This window comes from Squalius cephalus, assembly GCF_949319135.1.
Source record: "Squalius cephalus genome assembly, chromosome: 7".
Classification (NCBI taxonomy): Eukaryota; Metazoa; Chordata; class Actinopteri; order Cypriniformes; family Leuciscidae; genus Squalius; species Squalius cephalus.
In genome coordinates, this window is record NC_137128.1 from 11,321,085 (window position 1) to 11,345,960 (window position 24,876).

Genomic DNA, 24,876 nt, shown 5'->3' on the forward strand with positions numbered 1-24,876 from the left:
TGTTTATGGTTTAGAATGTATGTAAAACTGCTCTTTCTAAAGCCAGGGACACATAACGACTGTAAGGCCGATTATAAATGTAATTTGATATCGTTGGAAACCATCTGTAAGTGTGTTCAGTTCAGTCTTAGAATGTTTCAGCTAGTCGTTAAGTTTGTCCCACAAATATGTTTATCAGATGTATTTACACAGCAGATGTTTTCCAGATCTCTAGCAGACATCTTACAGATGTACCTGTGCTATCTGGGGAGTTTCCTCTGCGTCATCCATCAATATGATTGACAAGTTCGCTCCACAAGCTTATTGTGGCTTATTTTTTAACCCTCGATAGACTACTATACTAATGTAGCCTTCAATCCTGGATTATAATATAGCCTATACAATGCCGTTAAAGCGTTTGCAGTTGCTTTGTCGGGACAGCATTCTTGCTGTGCAACGAAGAGCAATTACATAAAGAGGCGCTTTTTAGTTTTCAACAGCGTTAACTAATGTGCTCACTCACAGAATCAGACACTGCTGCTTTTTATAAAACACATTTGCCTTTATGAATTGATACCGCTTGGTTCAATGGTCCAGATTGCTTTCTCACCTCAACCGAACCGCTCCAGATTTCTCTTGCAATCGGGCCGAGACCAGCTCACTCGTCTCAGAGCGATTGTTTTGGCGCGGATTCAAGCACGATTGACATGTTCATAAATGCCTAAACAAACTGAACTAAGCGAGAAACGTACCAGGTTCCAAAAACACACGCTCCAAACGAACAGGTGTGAAAGCGCCCTACAATAATGTATTTCATAGCAATGAAGTTTGGGCTTGTTCCACAAAGACATACAGAAACCTTGTATAGGTTATTTTTAATTTGGTAAGGTGCAATCTTACAGCATCATACATTTCTACATAGTTACAACATTGCAATGGTAGAAACAAAGTGGCCACGACGCAAATCTGTTGGGTCTGATTTTGCAAAACAAGATTCTCTGTTGAGTTCAGTGCTGCAGGATGGTCTCTGTACATCTTTCATTGCTTAACTGACAAGAAATTAAGCAAAGTATTTTAGTATTATAGCGGCTTGATTGTATTTCCGTCTCTCAAACATTCAGCTTTTATTCTTCATGAAAAGATCTTTGTGCAAAAATGTTTTACATAGTATACTAGTGAGAAATTTCACTGTTCTTTTAACTTAAATAAATTACTTAAATTAGTGCTATTCAAGCAGTTTGAGTCAACATGCCCCGACGTGACCCATATAATTGTGTTCTGACAGGAGAGAGTTTGATTCATACTACACAATCTTTACCCAGACCGTCTTCATATGTACAGCTGTTTGGCTGGAATGGAAAAACATCTTTCTCAATTAATTTACAGTACCACGTGTCCATTAAAAACTGTCAGCCTTAACATCGTCTGTGGAGTTCAGACTGTTGTTGAAGTCATCCTGATCACTGCTAGCTTCTGAGTCGGTGTTATTCAGAAGGTCCACTAATAAGCCAATAAGCTCACTGTCCTTCCGGCTGTCTGAGCTGGATTCACATTCAGACGGTCGAAGATTGCGGTGGATCATGGCCTGTAGGGAAGTGCGCAGGTCCCACAGCAACTCCCAGACTTGAGGGGAAAACTCCCATCGTATGAGTGTATGACCTGGTAATGCCACCTCTACCCGATCTCCCAGAACTAAAAAATAAATACAAATAATTATATATATTACCACTGTATACACACAACTTTTCAGAGCAAACATGAATTGATAAATGAGCTTACATTATATTTCAGTATGAAGTGAATAATATGGAAGATTGTTTCCGCCACTGAATAAAGAAATATAGGTATCGAAACATCACTTAACTTACTTAAGCTGGACTGTGACGCTATTTTCTTCTGGTAACAAACATTGTTGCATTATTTTCCTGTTATCTCTGTAAAGCTGCTTTGAAACAATCTGTATTGTAAAAAGCACTATATAAATAAATGTGACGACTTGACTCTCTCAAAATTATTATTTTCTCAAAATTGCAAGTTCGGAGAAAAAAAAAACCCTCAGAATTGTGGGATATGAACACGCAATTGTTAAATATATACTTGGAAATGTGAGTTCTAAAGTTAAAATTGTGAGATATAAACTTGCAATTGCAAGAAAAAAGGTTAGAAAGAAAAGCAATTACTGTTTTTTTTTATTTTTAGTTTTTTTTATCTGTGACGGAAACAATCTTCCATGGAATAATGATCCGAATCCTAGATCCAACTCTGTGGTGATGGCAGGCTTTCATTACCTCTCTCGCTGAGGTCACAGTCTGTGAGGAGCAACAACGCTAGTGGATGAACCACCGAAGAGTCTCTGATGAAGACTTGATCATTTGATTTCATAGCAGAGAAGAACGTGAGCCAGCGACTCGGGAGATTCTGATTTCCCCTAAACGACACACAACACATGACTTCAACTGAACAGAACACGAATCATGTTTCTTAAACTCGGGCAAATTAATCTGCAATGAAGATTGTGATGCACATTTTCACCAGCACAGGCAAGGTGGTGACGTAATGAGGAAAGATAACTACATTAGCGTCCACACTATATCGTTCTGTTTACTCTAAGCGCGCTGCAGTTGTGTCGTGTACCGCCTTAAATGCCCGAGATATTTAAAGCAGGATGGATTCTGATTGGCTGCCGTCGTTGTTTTTTTTTATATAGCTAGAAGAAATTTTGATTCCAAAGATGTTGTTTCTCTGTGTTTTTATCTTTATAGTTGTGGTGTGGACTCCTTGGTGTGAACAGGCCTTTACTAATTTCTCACATGAAGAGGTGAATTAATCGTAAAACAACATTATACAGATACGATAGCAAAAAAGATAGGGGGTGAGAAATGGTCAGAATTCGGAATAGGACATTAATTACAGAATAAATCTCTGCTGTAATGCCCAATGTCTTCAAAAAGAAATTTCCTGTAGAAATTCATCTTACAACAATACAAACAGTAAACCATCAATGTCAATCCATTCATTTAGCAATTTTATTAATATCTCCATCTGACTCTAAAGGTTATATTCACCTGTTGACGGAGGAGCGGTGCAGCAGCACAGGGGTGCTTTCCGTACGGTAGGAAAGACTTTCTGGACGAAATCTTCCACCTTTGGTCACTGTGCCTCTTTTCACCTTGGTAAAGTTCAGATATTTTATTAATAGATATGCACCTATGCAGATATTGTGCCAGATGCAGAAAGCCAGGGGTTATTTTTTGTGCTGGGACCAGTAATTACAAATATGTAATTCTTTGTCTGTTTTATAAGGAAATACAATTCACACAGTGAAACCATTAGCTTTGGGCTTGTCCACATAAAACCGGCCATCAAAACAAAATGCAGTACTTTTCATACAATACTTTTCATGAATCGTTTTTTAAAAAAAGTTTTGAAATGATCTTCTTACAAAATAAATGTCCTGCATATACAGAGTATCTGGAAGTGTATATGTGAACGGTGTGTGGTACCTGTATGAGGTTAGGATAAAGGCCAGCAACCAGCACTGCTTTAAGGAGCTGCTCCTGCTGACTGTGCTGGTTCAGATGAGACGAGAGACGCAGACATTCAGCAGAATGATCCAACAGTCCAGCATCTGCCAAATTTTCACTGAACTGTTGCATCAGGCCTGTTTAAGAGACAAAGGAAACTTTTTTTTTAACTATGGCTCCAAAATGACTAAAAGCAGCATCAAACTGAATGATCATTTTACACTTTATGGCCACTGCACAATTTATTAAGGCAGTGAAGAAATGCAAAATGCAAATTTACTTTAAAGACTCATGTCTGTGAAGGTTTTTACTCATCTAGGACACTTCTGGCAAGTTTTGCTTTCAGCCAAATTATGTTTTCGTTCTGCCCCAGGTTCATGATTATGTTTTATTATTTTCTAATAAAGTTTACGTTATGGTTTGTTTTCAACAACAGTTTTTAAGGTTGTGGTTTTTTTTTGTGGACCCATTTCTATTTTGTAATTATGTATTGTAGTTTCAGTAACTATAGCCAAAGAGTTGGTTGAAGAATCAACAGGAAACTGCCAGAGTTTAGATTTATATCTAAAATGTCATTTAAATCACACTTATTCATTCAGCAGCCGCTTTTATTCACAGAGACTTACGACAAAGCGATTCATCGTAAGGAGGCAATAAGGAAGCCACATCTGTACAAATCATCTCACTCGTGGACAACAACAACATATCATATCTACATATCTGTTGCTTTCTGATGTTTGCCGAAAACAAGACATGCCCTGATTCACAGAACAGCTAAGTTTAAGATGACGCTTGTGTATGTTCAGGTTTTGCATCACATTAAAGTACGAGGAAACATGTTCCCTTACATGGACTCAGCATGCTCATAATGACAAATGAATTGACCAAAGCAAGTCCACAACGTTACTCTGTAAACTCTTCTGTCTGGTTTGCTTGTTGGACAAAATTGTGGATTCTTTGTTTTGATTGGTCAGATCGCCTGTCAATCAAACTACCAGCGAAGGGTGAATTGAGGGACTCATACACAACTATTGCGAAAGCGGCAAACATTCACTGAAGCTCAAGAAGGAAGATGATGCATTAAGAGCCAGGGGTGTAAACTTAAAAGATAACTTTTTTTCCATTTAGTACTGCCCTTCAGTACAATTTATCCTGATCATCCAATTAAAAAAAAGTATTAACATTTTGCAGATTCTGTGAGGGGAATGTAATCTTTTGAGCACTGTAGATGAATTATGTCTCACCGTGTATAAACCGCAGACTGGCTCCAGACAGAGTATATTTGTCCAGAAACTCCTGTTTATTCTCCTTGCCTTGTTGCTCTTTCCACCTCAGAACAACTCGACTGAAGACCAGATAATCACTGCAGCTGGACCCACTCAGAGCGGCCTTGGCCTACAGAGAGGAACACTATACATTAGCACAGAAAAGAGAACTCGTACATGTGTGAATGCTACGACAGACAAACAGACTCTCTGACCTTGGAGACGAGGGCCCGGTTCTGCATGCTGTTATAGAAGGGATCTCGAGTCAAACAGGCTGCCACAGACAAAATAGGAAGAACGCAAGAAAACAGAGCCGAGAGAACCAAGACTTTCCCCAAGCGCGGGTCACAGGACATGCAGGCCACGCGCTGTCCCAGCGGAGTCAGATTCTCTGAGCCGTCCAGCACACCTGACAGACGCAGAGAGTGTGTGAGAGAGTCAGCTTAGCAAAGTCAAAGAGATTCAAATGTTCATTTGTACCATGTGCTATAACTTTGCTTAGTTTAAATAGAAAAAGGATCCTTAATCCTTTAAGGTAGTGTTGTTTTAATGTACCATAGATGTTGTGTATTTGTCTATCTTGTATGTGATGGTAATCTCCATGCAGCAGAACAAATTGCCCCCAAGGGGGACAATAAAATCCTTTAGTCAAAAAAAAAAAAAAAAGTACTGCTGACGACATCTGTTCAGATCAACAATTATGTAAATGTGATGAGGTGTTGAATATTGTGTGTGTGTGTGTGTGTGTGTGTGTCATTTATAGCATTGGGATTCATGGTTTTAACATGCACTTCAGCATTTCAAGCAAGGTTATTATCGATAACTAAAACCTAAACTAAAGCCATCAAGTTAAATAAAATGTCTCATTTTTCTCACTAAAATAACTTATTTTAAATGAAAACAAAAATTATCATTAGTAATACATACATACAATCCAAAAAGTAATATTTAAGAAATAAAATATATTAAGAAATAAACAAGAAAACTTATTTTTAATCTTTTTAAATAAAAAAATATTTCTACTAGGGAAACACTGCTACATTATCCTTAAAAATTTAATGCGGTCCGCAGGAAATCTTTTTCGGGTGTCTATTTACACCATTGTTGGCAGAAGATATTTGCTCTAACTCCGCCCACCATTGTGTGTTTGAGGCAGACAACATTACAAAAGAAACCTGTCTGATAACAGGAGCAGTGGAGAGTAAGGCAAGTGACTACTATTTACACTCACTGCAAAGAAAATACTTGTTGTTGCCATTTACACCGTGCAACTGCAAACAGCCGCTGCCAATCTTTTTTACTGCCTGTATGAGCTGTGAGCTAAAGTGTTTAAATCCGTTTAAATCTGCAAGTCAATGTAACACTGTCACACTGTAAAAGGCCAAATGCAAACACATAAATCTAGAAACACCTCAGTATATCAGTCTATTGAGAGATGAAATATGATCATGCTGTAACTAACATGAATGGGGTTTCTCCATATTTTACTGATTGTATATGAATCAAGTATGTGTATGTGAATTAGACAGTCACACTGTTGTTGTTCTTGAAAAAATTGCATTCGTTTGGACCAGTCTTCTACAAATGCCGTTCAACAAAATGAACTAACTGCATGATTTAACAGATTCACTTTGACAGCTCTACTTTCAGCAACATTTAAAACCATTACCAATTTCCATTAGGTTCTTCACAGCAGCTTTCACTGCCTGCCTGTCTGGGGAGTCGAGCACTTGTGACAGGAAGTCCACAGCCTGCATGAGGAAGAATGACAACGTTTTCAATCCAATTCAATGATCTGATCTTGACTATGTCGAGAACTGACAAAATTAAGAGAACTTTACTGAATTTTAAAGCAAGTAGATCAAAACAGTTATTCTACAAACTGTAAACAGTGACAAGAAAGCAGATTTTAACATGGGTTTGTTCCCTCACTTTGCTGTCTGGACAGTGGATCTTGGCTTGTATGACCACGCTCTCCAGAGGGGTGCGCAGGATTTCAGGGATGGGAAACGTGTCCATGCTGTCGAGCTGTTTTCGAGGGTAGAGGTGGTAGGCATGTCCAGGCTGGCAGCGGCCTGCCCTTCCTCTTCGCTGAGTAACGTTTGCTTGTGAAATCCAGACCGTGTTCAGACCAGAGACCTGAGAGCACAAAGCAACAATCAGCTTTCAACGGCTTTACTTTTACTGCTCTCATAACTTTAACGTCACATTGAAATCAAAATTGACAAATATTGTTTTTGTGTTTTATGGAATATTGCAGTTTATTATAAATGATTTATCCGTGCACATCATTATCGTTTTAAATTCATGTGCATCAATCTTTAATCAAAATAACTTGCAGCTTCTCTGATAACGAGGGTGGAGCAACCTGTCACTCACATGAGATCAGCCAATAGCAAACCACAACCATCCAATCAATTCCCCACAGACAATATCAAGCCCCGCCCTACATTTGTTCTCGTTTGAGAAGCCGTTTCACTCGGATATACGGCACAACAGGGAAGGAAAGACGGCTTCCGCTTCATGCCGACTTTAAAGCAGTGGGAAGGACCTTTGTTCTGGGGTCGTAGTTCTGCTCTTTCTGAGAGCCGGCGTCCACCACGTGCACGATGTCGTCTATGGTGATGGACGTCTCAGCGATGTTGGTGGCCAGGACGATCTTTCGCAGGCCCTTCGGAGGGCGCTGGAACACAGCTTGCTGATCCGCTACAGCCATACTGGAGTGCACTGCAGGAGAAACAGCCAAAGCGAGTCCTCAAAATGACTGGCATGCATTTCATTCACAGATGAATGGGAAGTAGTCAAAGACAATTATTAAGTAATGATTTAAATTAGTGATCAATCAATATACCAGCTACGGCAAATAACCAGACGGTTATGGCTGTGTTCAGACTGCAGGCAAAACAGATTTTTTCTCAAATCAGATCTTTTCAGGCAGTGTCCGCACTATTAATTGCAAGTGATCAAATAAGATTTGTGTGTCCAGACATGTAAATTTAAATAATAAAGGCAAATGCTATATTTTTTCACATATAATTTTCTTTCTTTGTTTAACAGTTATTTATAATAACATATTAGATATAAGTTTAAACTAATGAAGAAGACAGATAATGTAAGTGCTGCTGTTCTCAGCGCCACCCATCAAAATAAAAGTCCCGTTTCTAACATATCGGCCAATAAGAAAAACGTATTGGCCGATGCCGATATTTTAAGTGAACTTGAAAAACGTATCGGCTGAGGCGATATATCGGTCGACCACTAGAGGAGATATATATTATTATGTTCCGTGTTCTGTGCTGTAAAATCTTTGGACATAATGCTTGAATACCGTGCGAGTACTTCCGAAATTTCCCTCACCAGTTTTGATGTTATCATTGTGTGTTTTGTTAAAAGTGATGCAAAAGACCATTTGAGATCCGATTTGAGCAGTCAGAGCGTCCAGAGTGAAAAGCATCTGTAAAAATCTGATTGAAATCGCATTTCAAACCACCTCCAAATGTGGTTTGAATCAGATTTGAAAAAATCTGATTTCATGTGTTTTTTTCCTGTCCAGACTTTCAAAAACACATTGATGATTGATTGAATATGACTGATTGATATCATAGCCATAGAGTGCTGTAGAGATGACGTCTTTGGTTACACCATTTTACAGTGTCTGTTACGTTGCATGTACTTACTGTAATAATAACCGTAAATTATGCAAACCCTAACCTGCAACTACCCCTAAACCAAACCCTAACCGCATGTTGTTAAAATCACTCAGTATATACATAAATAATTACACTGTAGCTAAGACACCTTAAAATAAAGTGAAATCACATATTTTTGTAGGCTGAAACCTAGAAACAAATTCACATTTTAACATTTCCGGTTCCATCATTCTGAAGCCAATGGGTTTTTTTATGGGTTTTTGGTTAAATGTCTGAAATAAGGTCTGTGGTGAACACAAGCTCAAGATATTTTAAAGGGGCTCTAGGTAACTTTTTAACCTTAACTGAACAGCTTCGGAGTCAGTGGAATGGTTATATTACTTATTTCGGGTTGAATGGTGGTGGTTTCGCACCCCCCTGGTGCCCGAGAGCGGAAAAAACTCACTTGCAACTTTGGGACGCGGGTCGGTGTCAGGAAGTATCGCGTGATATCAGGTCTCGCGATGTAACGAATTGCTTGACGGCACTGCACACGTAATTACACGCCCCCATTCAAGCACCGGCTAGCTAAGCAAAGGGCAACGATAGATTTAGTTATGGCTGAGCCTGTAAAAAGAAGCAGAAAGCTAGGAAATCTTTGTCGGAGGACCAACGAAAGAGGAAACGGGAGACTGACCGAGCAATAAGTCAGACTCGAGTAAAGTTAAATATCGGACCGGCTTTTTCTGAATGGTGAGAACTGAGAGAAACAGAAGCCTGCAAAACGGATGCTGATCTGGCCTTATTGCTGTTGCACTTGTAAGTATCTTTGGAATAAACTGTTTAATATTTAAATTTCAAGTAATTGTGACCTCAGGATGTTTGCTATTGTCTGTAAAGTTTTTTTATTATGATCGCTGTCTGTTACGGGCTTACTAGTAACGTTACGCTAGATACTATAACTTTGATGTTAGGCATTGTCATTAGCAAACACGTTTGATTTCTGTAGTTGTTTGGCCGTTCCTCTGTCGGTTTTATTTGTGTAACTTACACTTTTATTTTATGTCACTAAGTCAACGCGTCTGATAATAGGCAATAAACATGTTGCACATATCATGATCGAGCTAGAAAAAAACGTTCTGATGTTTTCTTAGACAGGCAAAGGTAACCATCATTCTACTAGATGAACCTTGCTAATATAACTTTAGACAAATATTAGCCTCCGATATATATATATTTTATGCTCATGCCCATTCTCCCAAAAACAAACAAACACGAAAGCAGTAGTTCGCCTCGTTCATATCGTTCGTTCCCGGTAAAAATACTAGTATGCATGACAACACAATAAAATAAAATAAATCGCCATCAGTTGGAAAGAAAATATTGCTTTACTTGCCTCGGTAGACATAACTGGTTTTGAAATAGCCGGTTCCTCTGCTCAGCTGGGTTGACAGCTGATCAGCTGGGTTGCTCGTGGCGAGGGGGGTGGGGTGACAACAGTTCGTTTTTACGACAGAGTGTATGAAAGCATTTACTACCAGACACTAGGGGGAGCTTCGTAGAGAAAAAACACTCAAGAGTTGCCTGGTGTCCCTTTAATGTTTTATTCATCAGTAATACTCCCTGGTGATATTTTTACTTGTCTTGAAAAAGGTGGTTGCTAACAAGAGGCTAAGAGGCTATGGACCTTATCATACACCCGGCGCAACGCAGCGTCAATTAGGCAGGTTGGCTATTATAAAACTTTCTGCATTGACCAATAAATGGTGTCCACTTGGCTGATTAAAAGAAATGTTAGCTCCTATGCTAAAGTATAAAATGATATTAAAGTATATTCTTTTTGAGTTTATCACTGTATTTGCCATTACTCAATATTTTATAAAATGAAGGCATTGTATCAGTCATCATCCACCCTGCTCTATCAGCAGGATCTTCTATCAGACAAAGCTGCAGCTGGTGTGCTTACGCGGTAAAATCATCTGTGAGCCTGATCTGTAAGCCGCTCTCTCTTCCAGTTTCTGCTGTATGACTTTAATGTCTTGCCATCCTGGGAGGAAACACAACACAGCACCTGGAACAGAGCAAACACTGTTAGTCAGAAGACAAGAGACCAGACAGAAGAGCAAAAGCTTGAGCAGACACATTTAAACATTTAACGTCTGCTATGGAAGAATGTGTATTATTGGGGGGGGGTTCTATTTAGAACTCTAGGGTTCTTGACTCAATTTTAAAGAACTCTCTATGCCAAAAAGGTTCAATATAAGGAGAAATGTCATTAATGATTGCACAATACTTTTTTAATTAGGTAATTAACCATTTTTACCATTTTTTAATTGGTAATTTCTGAATTAAATGAATAAAAACAACATTAATCAGTTACAACTAAATACATAAAATGATCCTATGATAAAAGGTTCTATATATGAAGTGCCTGACAGAAAGAACCCTTTAAGGTTCCATATATAACCTTTTTATTTCTAATGGTGTGGTTTGTTTTCAGGAAACTCTGCCAATTAATTGGGAAAAAACACTCTAACCACATCTGTTTAATAATGTGACTAATAAGTTCAGTGTCTAATGCAAATCACAAAAATATTATTTGTCATTTTTGTCAATTGCAATTATTATTAATAAAAATACTTTTATGGGGTTAATAAAGAAATACCTTCCCATTGCAATAATACTTATAATTGTACTGTATATAAATATATATTTTTTAAATCAAGTGTTTAATAATCATAATTTATTAAAATACATATTATAATAAAACAAAGTATTAATAAACGTATTATTTTAAAAAATTAGTATTATACTAACATTTCTTGTCCTAATTTCTTTGCTTTCAAACTTTAAACCATTGAGCTTTTAATTTGGCAGAAAACCTCAGGGAGACCTTAACGCTTTGTTGGCAACAACAGATTAAAGATTCTCATTACGAATTTGGGAAGATGATTGGCACATGTTGCGCTCCCAAATGCAAATTATAAACGACAAAGCACTTGCAGAGTAGCATTTACTGTGAATCGAAACTGAAAATGAACATGTTTCTTTACTCTGAAACATGCAGCGTGTCGGACTATGTATTTATATAATTACATCACAACCGTTGCAATTTGATGATCGCACTAAGCCATATCACACTCTCAGAACAACCACGCACTGTCAAAATTCATAAAAATATACCGGGCAACTAGCGAGTCACAGTTTCAACGGCGATCTTTACTCTCATTTGGCGCTTTGAACCCTGGCCAACATGCTAACAGTGTCACACAGATGTTGCAGCAATCCGTGCATAAAATAAATGTATTCGAAAACATAATATTTTGCAGTTTATTTAGTAATTGTTTAAGGCCATTCAGTGATTTCAATCAGCATAACCTGTCAAATAAAATTGTATTAATTCCAAATTTACTGTGGCAAATTTCAAACAATGCAGCAAGTCAGAAGACAAATAAAAGCCCTGATATATTCCAAGCGAAATCAAAGAACGAACTGGTATGACGTCATTTCCAACAAAATCAGGCCAAAACGAAGTTTGTTTCAGGAGTTCAAAACAACTTGACAAAGAGAACTTTGTGGAAAAGTTTGCTCTGGCTGATAAACACCTTTGAACTACCATTGGTCCGTGGTGATGATAAATAGGTAGGCGTGTCTTTGAGGCTCCGCCTACTTTGAATTGCGAGTAGAGTTTACCTTCCTACTTTTCAGCACAATGGTAACCATGAAAACTTCAACAAACTCTTTTAATTGTTCGATTGTTAAAACAACACTTATTTTAAAATAACACTTAATTTCAACATTTATTCTCCTTATCCAGTCCTATGCAAAGCATGCTGGGAACTAGAAACCCACCGCCCAACTTCAAAAGTTAAAGACAATTCTATTAAGTTACTACAACTTAATTTTTTGGGCCCCTAACATCTCTGCTGATTATGGTGTGAATTATAGCTGTCAACAGATTCAAACTAAATGTTTAACACTGGCAAATGCATTTAACAAAGTGTTAATATACAGGACCTATTTACACTTGACACTTCATGCGTCTTCTCTGATCAAATAGCCATTCGATATGAATCCGATCTTCAATTCCCACACTACTTCAAGAGTTCATGTCACCAAAAGCAGCAGATATGAACTGCATTTTTCAATCAGACAAAACACATGAAGTGGCCGAGTGTAAATACTGTAGGCCCAAAGATTATCACATCATCTGCTTTGTGCACCCTTGAAATCATCGTTACCTGGCTCTCCAGATGTGTGAATATGGCCTATCACATCAGCCACCAGATCAAGATCAGGAGCGACGTCTTTTTCTTCCTTGAGACGAAGAATAAAAGCAAACCTTTTTAACTGTGGTTAAAAATCCTTACAGCATGAACCACACAACCAAACCAGATGATACATCTCAGCCTTCATCTGAACGTACCGCCCCGCTCCTCTTCTCCCTGCTCTTCTCCGAAAGCGGCCGACCCATCTCGGTCATCACCTCTTCCAGGTACCTCGCCTGCACCGGGTGCATGAATCCAGGCACACGCACCACTGGGCATCCGCCGAAATACTGAGCCAGCCGGCGAGTGTCTCCGGTCGCGCTCATCAGAACCACTCGCAGCTCTGGGTTCTCCTTCAGGACTGAGAGCAGCAGGGCCAGGAGCAGGTCGGTGTTGACGTCTCTCTCGTGGACCTCGTCCACTACGACGTGGCTGATGCCCTGGAGACCGGGGTTGGACTGCAGTTTCCGCAGGAGGACGCCGACAGTGAGGAAGAGCAGAGCGCCACCACTGCGCTCAGGAGGACGAGATTCAAGACGCACCTGGAAGAGCCAGAGACATGCGTTTCAGTCTCAGGAAAATGCTGCATTTCAGGGACAGGTAACTTTTTATATCCCAAACATAAACACTAATGTGATGGGCTGATAAAATAATAAGCTCTAAGGCAGAGTTATCATAGTTAACTAAAACTAAACTAAATAAAAAAAAATTAAATAAAGATACCAACGAAACATTTTTATTTTCATTTAGCTTGTGTACTAAAACAACTAAAACAAATTAAAAACTATAGACATATTTAAAAAAACAAAACAATTGAATAAAAACAAAATGACTAAATCTTTAAGAAACATTTAAATCAAAACAGAAAAATACCAATTAAATACGGTAAAATATTAATACAAACTATAATAGGATCTCAGTGATACTAAAATAACAGTCTTATTCCTGTGTCAAATTTACTTTTTAGTTATCATCATAATTAGTACACCTTGTCCTGTTTTTGTTTATTCAAGTTTTAGCCTGAGCATTTTAGTCTAATAAAAGCTGTCACATTTTCGTCATGCTGCATAATGGTTAGATTGATGATCACTATTTTGCTCAAAATGACAATCAATTTTAATAAATAGAAATGTTTTTAGCTTTCACCTATAAGCACATTTCAAGAGAATGTGAACCCATATGGTTTATTTTCTTATTTATTATAGGCTATTTATCATATTCTCTACTGCTAAAACAAGAAACTTATCTCAAAAAAATAAAACAGTGAAATTCCTAATAATCCAATCATTCCAAATTACATACATTTTTTTCTATTAAAACAACAGCAAAAAGACTTTGTATCTTCACCCAGAGTAAGTGCAGTTATTCAGCAAACACAATCGCAAATATAGTCGAGATCCATGTTTGGATTTATACCAGTTCATCACTGAAGGTTTGACCGCAGATTTAGTCGCAGCGGCTCGAGACAGAACACAGACCGACTGAATAACACTTTCATTTCAGTTGCCAGATTGCAAATATTGAGTAAAACACGGTAGAAAACGAGTTCTTTTAACAGAAAAGCTCTGATTGGAGGATTTCAATTCTCGAAATCCGGTGACTAGAAGCATGAAAGCTCGTAGCGGCTTGTTAAAAACAGTCTGTAATGTTTCGTCTCCTCTTTTATTTAACAAAACCAAAGAGAGATTTTGGTCAAGTTTTTATTTTATTTTTAAACTACATTTTAGTCTCGTCTTAGCTGTCAATGATATTGCATGTTGATATAATCAGTTATCATTTAAAGATGTTGGTGTCGTCTCATTTAGTCTTGGAAAAAAGAAGGTCATAGATTTCTTTAGCGAAATGAACACTTCTTCTGAAAAAAGAAAAAGAAAGTATTGGCAGGGACTTGATTCTATCCTTAAATTGTTGATTGGATGTTGAGATGAGACTTCAAAATGGAGGTGGCGAGGGGCGAGGTTTAAGCAGACTAAATGATTGGAGAAGTCATACATATGTCACCAGAGAGATCTTCCGTTACATCGGAAGATCCAGTTATGACATTGATTAAAAATTCATGGTCAACAAATCACAATTCATGCAAAAATATTATTTGTATCACATAATAAAACCAATAACACGCTTTTAAAAAATAGATAATTTGACTTAAAGCAAAAAAGCACAGATTTCTGAAATGTTTTGAATGTTCTTGCCTGGTATCCCACACAGTGGCGGAGGGCAGGTCCCATCTCCTGCGCCACACGCTGCGCCACAGACACGGCACTGATCCGACGAGGCTGTGTGACCAGGATGTTGCATTTGGCCCCGTCTCCGCTCCTAACGCGCCCCTCCAACAGGAACCGCGGGATCCGTGTGGTCTTCCCGCAGCCCGTCTCTCCAGCAATCACGACCACCTGTGATGATTTCACGGCTGCGAGCAGGCTCTCTTTATAGGCGTCCACCGGAAGCTCCACCCCTCGCCCAGGCCCCGCCCCCATCCACAGGCCGAGCAGGCGGTCGCTGAGACTGTCCTCCTCCTCGGGGCGCAGAGGGCGGTATGGCTTATTAGTAATGACATCTTTAATGAAGTCGTCATCATCATCTGAACTGATGGAAGACGACTGAACTGATAGCTGCTCCTCTTCATCCCACAATTTCTGAACTTCAGCCTCCACTGGATGCTAAAACAGATATCAAAAAGTTATGATGCTACTCAATTATTAAAAATATTGAATAAAAATTGATTTTGTTTTACCGCACTGGTAGATTTCTCACGTTTATCAGCTAGATCCCCTGTTCTTGTCCATTTCTGGACCATTTTACTTTAACTTTTTACATTTATTCTTTATTATTCAAATTCAGAATGAATAAAAAAAAAAAATTTTTTACTTAAATGTCAAGTAAGTTTAATGCTCTTTAACTCTTTCCCCACCAGCGTTTCTTTTTAAAAGTTGTTTTTAATCAGCATTTTTTGTTTTATAATTTTCACAAAAATTTCATGGCCCCCGGAATATTTTGTTGTGTGAATATCTGAACATTACAATATCAAAAGAAAGAACAGAGCCTCTAATTTAAAAACAAACAAAAAAATGTTTTTATTCTAGCTTCATGCATTCCTTTTTTATCAACACTTGAACATGGGCAAGTTTCATAAACAAAGCAACATTTTGAGCAAAAAGCTGAGAAATTCACATTTTTGTCAAAGACTTCATCCAGATCAGATTCAGAACGATGATTAAAACACAGATGGAGTAACCATCCAATCAAGTTCATATCCCAAAATGAATTCAAATGAAAAACTATTCGTAACACTTTATTTTAAGGTTACAGTTACATGTTACTATATGTACTAATGTACTAGTAATAACAGTAAATTATGCATAATTACAAGTAACTAACCCTAAACCAAATCCTAAACGTAACTATGTAGTTAGTTTATATAAATCAGTACCGTATTGTTCAGAATATAAGATGACCCTGATTATAAGACGACCCCCCTTTTTTAAAATGTCCCTTTTGGAAAAAGTTAAGAAAATGCTTTTATTTGAAAATAACTTTCATAATGCATATTTTCATTTTCATATTTTCATTTTTGTATTGAAAGTATGGTAAATACTGGTAAAATGTACCAACCATCGCATTAAAAAATAAACACTTTCTGGCATACCATAAAAAATAACCTGTAACCCTGAATTAAATAATAATTAGGCTATCCATCTCATAAACCATGTAGTGAAAACCACGTAGCTTACCAAAATTGTATTAACAGTAGAAGTGAAAGCTTATTAGTTTTGAAATCTGGGTACCATCTTACGTTTTAAAATCACGTACAGGGAAAGTATGGTCCCGTCAGTAAGGCACGAAAACATGACAGTCACGCTCTTAGCTCTTAGCAAGGCTCTTAGACGGTAAGCTTTTCTTTGATTGTTTGCGATTTTAATACTGTCTTTTTGTGCTCGCGATCTTAGAACATAACACTCTCACACACCGTATTTCTTGGCACACTCGTTTTACGCGCCACCTATTGTTGCGGGTGTATTATTGACATGTTAAAGTCTATTAAGTGTATTATTGACATGTTAAAGTCATGTTCAGACCCTGAATATAAGACGAGACAGTTTTTCAGATGCATTTCTAAAAAATACAATAAAATAAAACATTGTCTTATATTCAGAACAATATGGTACTTGTTTGAGTAAATACAATGTAACTAGGTCACCTTAAAATAAAGGGTTACACTTTATTTTAAGGTGTCATTGTTACAGTGTAATTATATATTTAAGTAGTGAGTAATATTAATTAGCAACATGTACTTACTATAGGGTTAGGGTAGGATTAGGATTTGGTTGAGGGTTAGTTGCATGTAATTATGCATAATTTACTGTTACTACTATGGTAAGTACATGTAACATATGTAACAAAGACACCGTAAAATAAAGTGTTACCAAATTATTTGTGCTCATCTATTTTTGAACATCCATAATTCTGAAATGTTTATCCATTATGTACCTAGTGCTAAGTGAAACACCGATAGGCCAAAGCCTCAGTCCAGAGTGAGTTCTCATGCATGTCACCTGTGAGAGGTACTGTTGAATCCTCTGTTCTAGATCCTTGGGTATTTCAACACGGCAGGGTCGTCTGTGCCTCTCGCCTGCTTCACGCACCTCCTGCTGATGGTACCTGGCGTGAGTCAGAGGGTTGTTCTGCTCATCCAGAAGCTTCAGTTCCTGTGGGCATAAACAAACCAGTCAGGTGGTGAATATCAGCGCTGGTGCTAGATGACAAGCACACTACTTCCTATTGAAACAGGAAGTAAGGGTTACCAATAGTTACTTCACAACTATGGAAATTGATTTGCTACTTAAAACTGTTAGTGGTATTAGTTCAAGGACACATTGAAAAGCTGCGCTTCAGAGAATGGTGGTGCATTCTTCATGCCATCTCAGAAATATGAAAACTAGAAGTTCATAAACTCGATTAACAAGTTTGTTAACATAACTTGTATTTACACATTTCTAACAATATGCAGCACAAGTGTGGGACGGATCAGAGCAGCGTTTGCTGAAGCGGCGGCACGTACAAATAAACACACAGTGCAACCGGTGTAGTCGGATTCATGACCAAATGACTCTCGTGAGCAGACTCTCCAAAGCCTGTTAACCATCAAGTGGGCCGCGGAGTAGGGCTAGTCAATGGATTTTTCTATATAGTTTATCTGTGTGTAAATATATCCATACAGCACAGGAATGCTTAAAAACACAATAGAGCAGCAAAGAAACAGATGAATGAGAAGAAAGAGCGGGACGTGCTTGACAAAAAACCACAATAAACCGCGAAAGAGAACTGGATTCGGTACCGACAGGCGGCTCTCTGTGGCGCACATCCGAAGCACAAGACTGCTGAATTCAGTTCACTTTCACGGCTTAGTGCGCTTCAACGGTCATTTGTGTGTCAAATGTCCGTCTTGGTAAGTATTCACATAAACACAAGCCAGTTTTGCCTAAAGTGAAAGTAAACAGTTGAGTGAAATTATCATTATATCGGATCCATGCATAAGGTCTTAAAGTGACAGCAGCCTCATATAGGCCTGTCGTTGATGTTAATCAAACACCAAAAGAATAAGAAACTCCTTCACTGCTCTTGACTGAATATCTTCCATAGCTTTATTAAGCATCTATGTAGATGTAATTCATACCATGCAGTTTAAATGGGTGGAGGGGGTGCAATCATGCGTGTTGTGTTAGAAGGGAGGCCCACTGTCTTTGACTTTGAAAACCCCTGCTTTACCGTAAACTTTAACTTCTTTACTTTTGTACACATCCATTTTTTGAAGCTGCTTTAACTTCTGCAATAATCTGCTGAGTGTCTGTCCTACACAAACCAACCTTAAACCGGAGACAAGCCAGTGCTGCTGCTTTAGACTCCGCTTCCAGTCTACGCCGGCCGTGGGCAGTAAAGGTCATCTCCTCCGGCCAGCGCAAGGTCAACTCGCATGTCTTCACCGTCCCACCAGTCGTTCTGTACTGAAGCAGCTCCTTCACACGGGAGAGCGGAGAAACAGAAACACAGAGGAAAGAAACCAAACAGGAGACACAGAAACATCAATGAGTGCGTTTACATGCACGTTCTCAACCCGATTATGCTTAGGCTGACAATGCATATGGTCATGTAAATGCGTTAACCTTTTGTCTTTTATGGGAATAAACAGCTTAAGCGTAAACCAACACAGCAACATTTTCTGCACCGATTTCGCCGGCATATAAATAACCGCGCTTCTTTGGCTTATTGAAGTGCACATGTGTGATATGTGACAGGAAAGCATCCTTACTGTGGATTTAAGTGCAGACAGAGCGAGCGAGGGGAGGAAGAAATATATCGCAAACTCTTGACCCAAGAAATAAAAAAATGGGTCATCTCATGCTGCCAAAGTAGTGGTTCAGTCTAAATACTGTTTAGAGCTTACTCATTTAACATCACATCTCACATAACAAATGGAATCATTCAGGTAAACAAATTATTAAGTTTTAACATCACTACCAGGGAATGACTTGTAAAGTCTTGTAAACACGGTTATTGGTTTGCATATAAACCACAACAACTGGTTAATTCAATAAACTCAAAATTCAATACATTTTTGGGATATATCAGCGTATATCGGTCTGTATTGTAACATGCTTGTTTTGTCTTTTTGTCAGATGTGTGTGCTGGTCAATAACCGTTTCTAACTCACTCTGACTCTACAGGATGATGTGGCGACCTGAATGACGGTACCCAGAAGTGCCCTCGGCTTTGGAAACATGGACAGTGCCTCAGTCACCGTCGGATCCTCTTCTATTGGCCTATAACATATCAAATATCAGATACAGACGGAGATCAGACCAAATGCACAGACATATCCAACAATGATGTATCAAATAATGTGGTTACAAATATTTACAATAAGACTTATGGAATGATCTCTTCTTGCATGTAATTTAGCCAGGACTTTTTACGCGGGTGGTGGGAGAAAAACACTGACATTCTGGAATCAGATGACTCCCATGAGAAACAATTACCCTCCAAATAGGGCTCAAGCCACATCTGCTAACAAAGTGGGGTACCTCAGGGATCGCTGCTTGACCCCATCCACTTTTTGAAATACAGAAAAATCACTAGATCATTAATTAGGCACATTGCTTTTGCTTACTACATCACTAACAAGTGCCTAACCTTGCAAGAATATTCTGTCAGTGATGTATTCCAATGTAAATTGCTTTAGATTGCACTACATGTTTATCGTCATTTAATACTTGACACATTGTGATTACACCTTCTGTGCCATGTTTGTACTTCCAAAGTAGACCTGGACCTGTAAGTATTTCATGATTTGGTGACTACAATCTCATTTGCATGTTTTTTTTTACACATTTCATGCATCTATATACTTGAATATGACTGGAATGATGAACATGAAATGATAAACTCAGGTGGAGTATTCGGGAAGAGTATTAGACTACCCTTGGGCTCTTTCCTTCCGTGTTTTCTTCTGGAAAGGCAGAGACTCATCATCTTGTTCTTCATCGTCCCAGACAGATGTCGGCCTCCCTTTCGCTCTCGTCTTTCCTGTTGGTTGGTTTCCTTGCCCAAGGACTCCCAGCTCCTAAAGACACAATGCACAATTTTCAGGATTACTAAACCTACAAATAGTGTTGTAAATCAACCATCTTTGTAAACAGCACAGAAAGCAAACCAAAATAATAATGCTAAGTGATATAACCAGAGTTGCAACTCTTCATCATGGGCTATACTACATATAGAAAAAGAAGCAAGAGACCATGCTGTATTTAAAAACAAAAATGTTTGAATTTGAATAGGTCATTCGCATATCTCTATATCAGTGCTTCCCAAACCTGTTCCCAGAGGCACACCAACCGTACACATTTTCAAGCTACTGTTTTCCATACTCTTTTCATGAAATTACAATGAATAGGGACCAAAGCTTTTGAGCTTTAAACATGAATCAAAAGCACAATAAAAGAGGAAAAGTCCCCCTGTGGTGAAAATCCAGCTTTTAATGTTGTTCATATGTCTATGTGGTGTTATTAATATGTTTTAAGACAAACCATGTGTAAATTCACAAGTCGACACCATTGCTGAATATTTTCTCCTTAAAACTGCAGTGAACCAAAGACAGTCTCAAAAACACGGTCTGAAATCGCTGGTGTTTCTGACGTCACAAATGACCCTGTAACCAATCAGATCAACATGTGATCGTCAACCAGTGGATCTCTGAGCTGCTGTGAGTGAGTGGAGGCGGGGCTCATTTGCATATTCATTAGCGCATACTAAATGAGGCAAGGGTGTAGAGTTACATTCAAGCTATTTTAAGGCATGAAGAGTTTTTTTTGCTAAGAAAAAAACTTTAAATGTGTAATTTTGGTGATCCAAGGAGTTTTTAGGGATAAAATGATTGACTACAGTGAGACTTAAAGTCGTGAACTGGGAAAGATTATCAGTGAATAAAAACATGGCTTTAATAACTTGGAATATAGCGCACAAGTACTATGGACTAGTTTAATGAAACTTTTATGGTGCTTTTGCATCTCTTTTCATGGTTGTTACATGGAAAATATTGACTGGCGCAGTCTCCAGAATTTCTCCTTTAAGGCCCAAATATAATTCAAGTTAAATTGAAGATCAAACTGGGGTGACATAATTTCAAACAAAATCAGGCTGAAACCAAGTTCATTTGGAGGTCATTACGGGTGGCCAAAACAGCTTGCCAAGGCTCCCTATTCTATGAGTGTTTGCTATGGTGGAGGTGATGAAGTGACAGCTCACACTTACTCTGAGCTTACAGAGAGCTGCAGCTGCTGCTTGACGCTCGGCCTCCAGCTTACGAGACCCAAAGCCCTCCGCCTCCATCCTCACGGGCCACTGAAGGGTGACTGTTGCTCTCTGAAAGACATTGGGATAAAGTGTACAACAAATACAATGGTATTACCATATTCATCACACAGTAACGTTTCATCAAGCTACAGAACATGCTTCTTTATATGAATGAGCTGTCCAGGCCAGGGATTTTTTAGGGTGTGTTCACACTTGGCATGTTTGGTTGGATTAAAACGAATCCTGGTGAGATTGCTCTGTTAGTGTAGCCTGGAAATCCAGACCTAAATCTGAAAGACTAATGGTCTGGCATCGACTAATGAAAATGGGCCAGCTCGAGGGGCGGCACCAAGAATGCAATTGAAAATCTCACTGCACGCAATTGGATAACACTTTGACCAATCACAATAAACCCCATACGCTTAGCTACCAGCGGAGCTAACTGGTAGATTAGACTCTTGCCGTATCCGGTCGGCAAAATAGCAAAAACGCCCTTCTTGCAAAGGAAGGATTCGAGCGCCGTCTTCTGTTCCTCTTTTAGATAAAAAGCCACTAACTCGTTCATTGTAGCGGCCAAAGCCGTTTCAAACAACTGGTGTTCATCCATAGCCATCTTGCAATGTTTACTAATGACTTCGACGTCACAGCGCTGTCGTCATCTGTTGAGCTCGCCTCTGGCCCGCCTATATCAGATAACCCGATGTGATTGGTGCAGATGGATACAAGGGCATATTTAATGAGCATCATTACTCGACGCCAGAGTAACTCGCCGAGCAAATTCAACTTGTGCTCTCGCGAGAACTCTGGATTTCCAGGGTACTATTAGTGTGGTTCATCTGAATAAGTGTGAACGCTGCCATCCGAACTCTGGTGCACCAAACAAACGGACAGAGAACGCAGAAAAGATGGGTCTTGGTCCGCTTCCAAGCGTACTCTGGTGTGGTTCGACTGAAATATGAACACAACACTGACCAAAGACATCAAAATGAACAAAAAGAGAGACATGATGTCACAAGATGCGACCCTAAAAAGGACAGAATGCTCAAGCATGAACCTGATTTTCCTCATCATATCGCAAGTTTGCCCGTCACAGTTCGGTTCAGGCATCAGAACCGCGTCTCCTCACAGCAGATCTTGATTTGTGTGTGATGGAGGGATTCCTGCCACTGTTTTGACTCCTTTACATATTGTACAAGCTCTTCACGAGTCCTCAGCTGGTCAAAATACCATCAAATGTAGGTTACGCACATACAACGAGCGCATTTAGCCCAGAACACAGCATTGTTTTGGATGTTCGGTAAGTTCCGTCTCGAAAGTCATAAAAGCCGACCGATTAGGTAGTGAACATCCCTATGACTTTAGGTTTGGTCTAAAAATGCCAATCTGAACGCTAAGGAATAAAAGTTGTTTTGTTTTTTTTGGTCCGGACCAAAAACAAACCAAGCGAACCGAACTACAAGTGTGAACACAGCCTAATATGCCACAGACCCCCCATATATGATCATTCAAATTGGCGAGGGACCCCTTCCTAAAATTTAAAAGGCAGCGTATACATATAAATTATGTATAAAGACCCAATTTAAACTGTGAAAAATAATGTGTAATAGATTACGAGGAAAATATTTAGTTTACATTTTTACTCACTATAGCACTGTATTGTGTATTATTTGTTTATTTATTTTTAAATCTGATTTTAGTTTATTTTAATATTTTTTTACCTCTATAATTCATTGCAAATATTTTATTTTATACATTTACAAATATCAAACTTATTTTAAACAAATAATTATTTATTTTATTCATTTATTTATATCAAATTTACATTTTAATCTATTTTTTATTTATTTTTAAAAAATTACATTTTTATAAAGTGTTTTTAAAACATTTCCCCGAACCCCCGTTTTTTTTTTCTTTAAGACGGTTCATAACTTTCAGACCTGAATTATTTCCACAGAGCAATTTTTTTTGTCCACTTCAATGGACATCACATAAAATATAAAAAGGTTGGTAACCCATGCCTGAAGCTCAATCAGATTTGGTTAGGGGGCGGTATCTTCATTGTGATTGGTTGATCAGAGACCAATCAGTGAGCAGGCATTGCTCATATTATAAAACATAAAAATGTTTTGTTTTACACCAAAAACCATGTGATGTCCATTCCAATGGTCGCAGGGTCAGAAGGGGTTAAGTCAGTTACATAAAAATGTCGATTGGTCTAATTTGAAACCGAAAAGTGAGAATGATTACCCCTAACTAACTGCTATAGTTAGGTCGTACTAGCTCTTTAGACACAGTCTGATCATAACTGCACTGTTAAAGCAACTGTCCCAGTCAGAGAGGGTCTAACCTTGACCTCCCCATCGCTGCAGCTGTACTGGATGTACTGGGACAGATCGGACAGACCCAGGGATTTGGACAGTGTGGTGTACAGGAGGCTCTTAGGTTGAGGAAACTCTCGGAGAAGATCAGGACCACCTGTACGCAAATGACACTGTCAGAAATATAAAAGCGCGTGCGTTGAGAATCATTAGTCTTTCGCATGATGATCTCTCGCATCTTACCTTTGTGAGCAGTTTCCGGCGGAGAGTGGCGATGTTTATGGATGACACCGGTTTTAGTCCTATACTGACTTACAAAAGTCCAGTTTGACCAGATGTCTTTATTGATTTCAAGAGTTTTTCTCCTTAAAGCGACGAGTGCCCGAACCGGCATGAGTGCAGTGCAGGACATCGCCATGTCTAATGTCTTCTTCGCCGCTTTTGACGCGTAACCTACTGGCGACAGCGCCACCCATACTGCAATGAGCGAAGACGTTGGAAAATAATGTTCAACTATGGAATTATATTGTTCATATTTACAAATACATAATTAACAAATAAATAATAGATCCACAAATAAATATGTATACCGCCAAACATAAGTGGCCCATCGCTCCAGTACAAGTGTACTCAAATATCTATAATGGGCTCAATTGTTGTGTACACTGCATTGTTGCAGTACAGTAGCATAATAAACACATGTAGACCCTGAACGTGAACAAAATCTGAACAAGGTTCAAACAGAAAAAAAATCATGACAGAGAAAATGACCTTGACTAAAATGATGACCTTGTAACCTCACGTAAATCAAGTCTGTTTATTCCACAGATTCTCAATCTTCTTGTTTTCCTTTTCTAAATCAGATGATGACTGAAATGTGTTCAGATACAGATTCATTATTAGTCGGATTAATCTCAGCTAGACAAGAGAGCAGTGATTAATGAAAAAATAACACAGAACAGAATTTCATTGACTGACACTGAATTATGAAGACAAAGCTCAAAGTTGGCCAGTGTAAAGTTATGCTGCTTTGGTGAATCCAAATG

General features: G+C 38.6%; 1 protein-coding gene across 1 annotated transcript; it reads right to left on the reverse strand.

Annotated features, from left to right (window-relative positions):
- Positions 1-830: 830 nt before the first annotated feature.
- On the reverse strand, positions 831-24,292 carry dhx30 (DEAH (Asp-Glu-Ala-His) box helicase 30). Its single transcript, XM_079875678.1, has 20 exons — positions 24,074-24,292; positions 23,860-23,987; positions 21,471-21,581; positions 20,141-20,283; positions 19,375-19,483; positions 18,530-18,679; positions 17,219-17,371; positions 14,858-15,325; positions 12,824-13,207; positions 12,639-12,714; positions 10,364-10,468; positions 7,320-7,495; positions 6,701-6,907; positions 6,438-6,519; positions 4,984-5,177; positions 4,748-4,898; positions 3,483-3,640; positions 3,045-3,148; positions 2,268-2,407; positions 831-1,671 (listed from the first exon to the last, which is right to left on the reverse strand). The coding sequence occupies exons 1-20, from the start codon at positions 24,246-24,248 to the stop codon at positions 1,379-1,381; spliced, it is 3,507 nt and encodes a 1,168-aa protein (XP_079731804.1). The 5' UTR covers positions 24,249-24,292; the 3' UTR covers positions 831-1,378.
- Between the last annotated feature and the right edge of the window lie 584 nt (positions 24,293-24,876).

Excerpts from the sequence above, each read along its gene's own strand:
- dhx30 (XM_079875678.1), bottom strand. The coding sequence starts at position 24,248 with ATGGCGATGTCCTGCACTGCACTCATGCCGGTTCGGGCACTCGTCGCT. Across the intron at positions 7,496-10,363 it reads CTCACAGATGATTTTACCGC|TGCACTCCAGTATGGCTGTA; the intron begins GTAAGCACACCA and ends TTTCTCCTGCAG. Across the intron at positions 2,408-3,044 it reads CACCGCTCCTCCGTCAACAG|GGGAAATCAGAATCTCCCGA; the intron begins GTGAATATAACC and ends TGTGTCGTTTAG.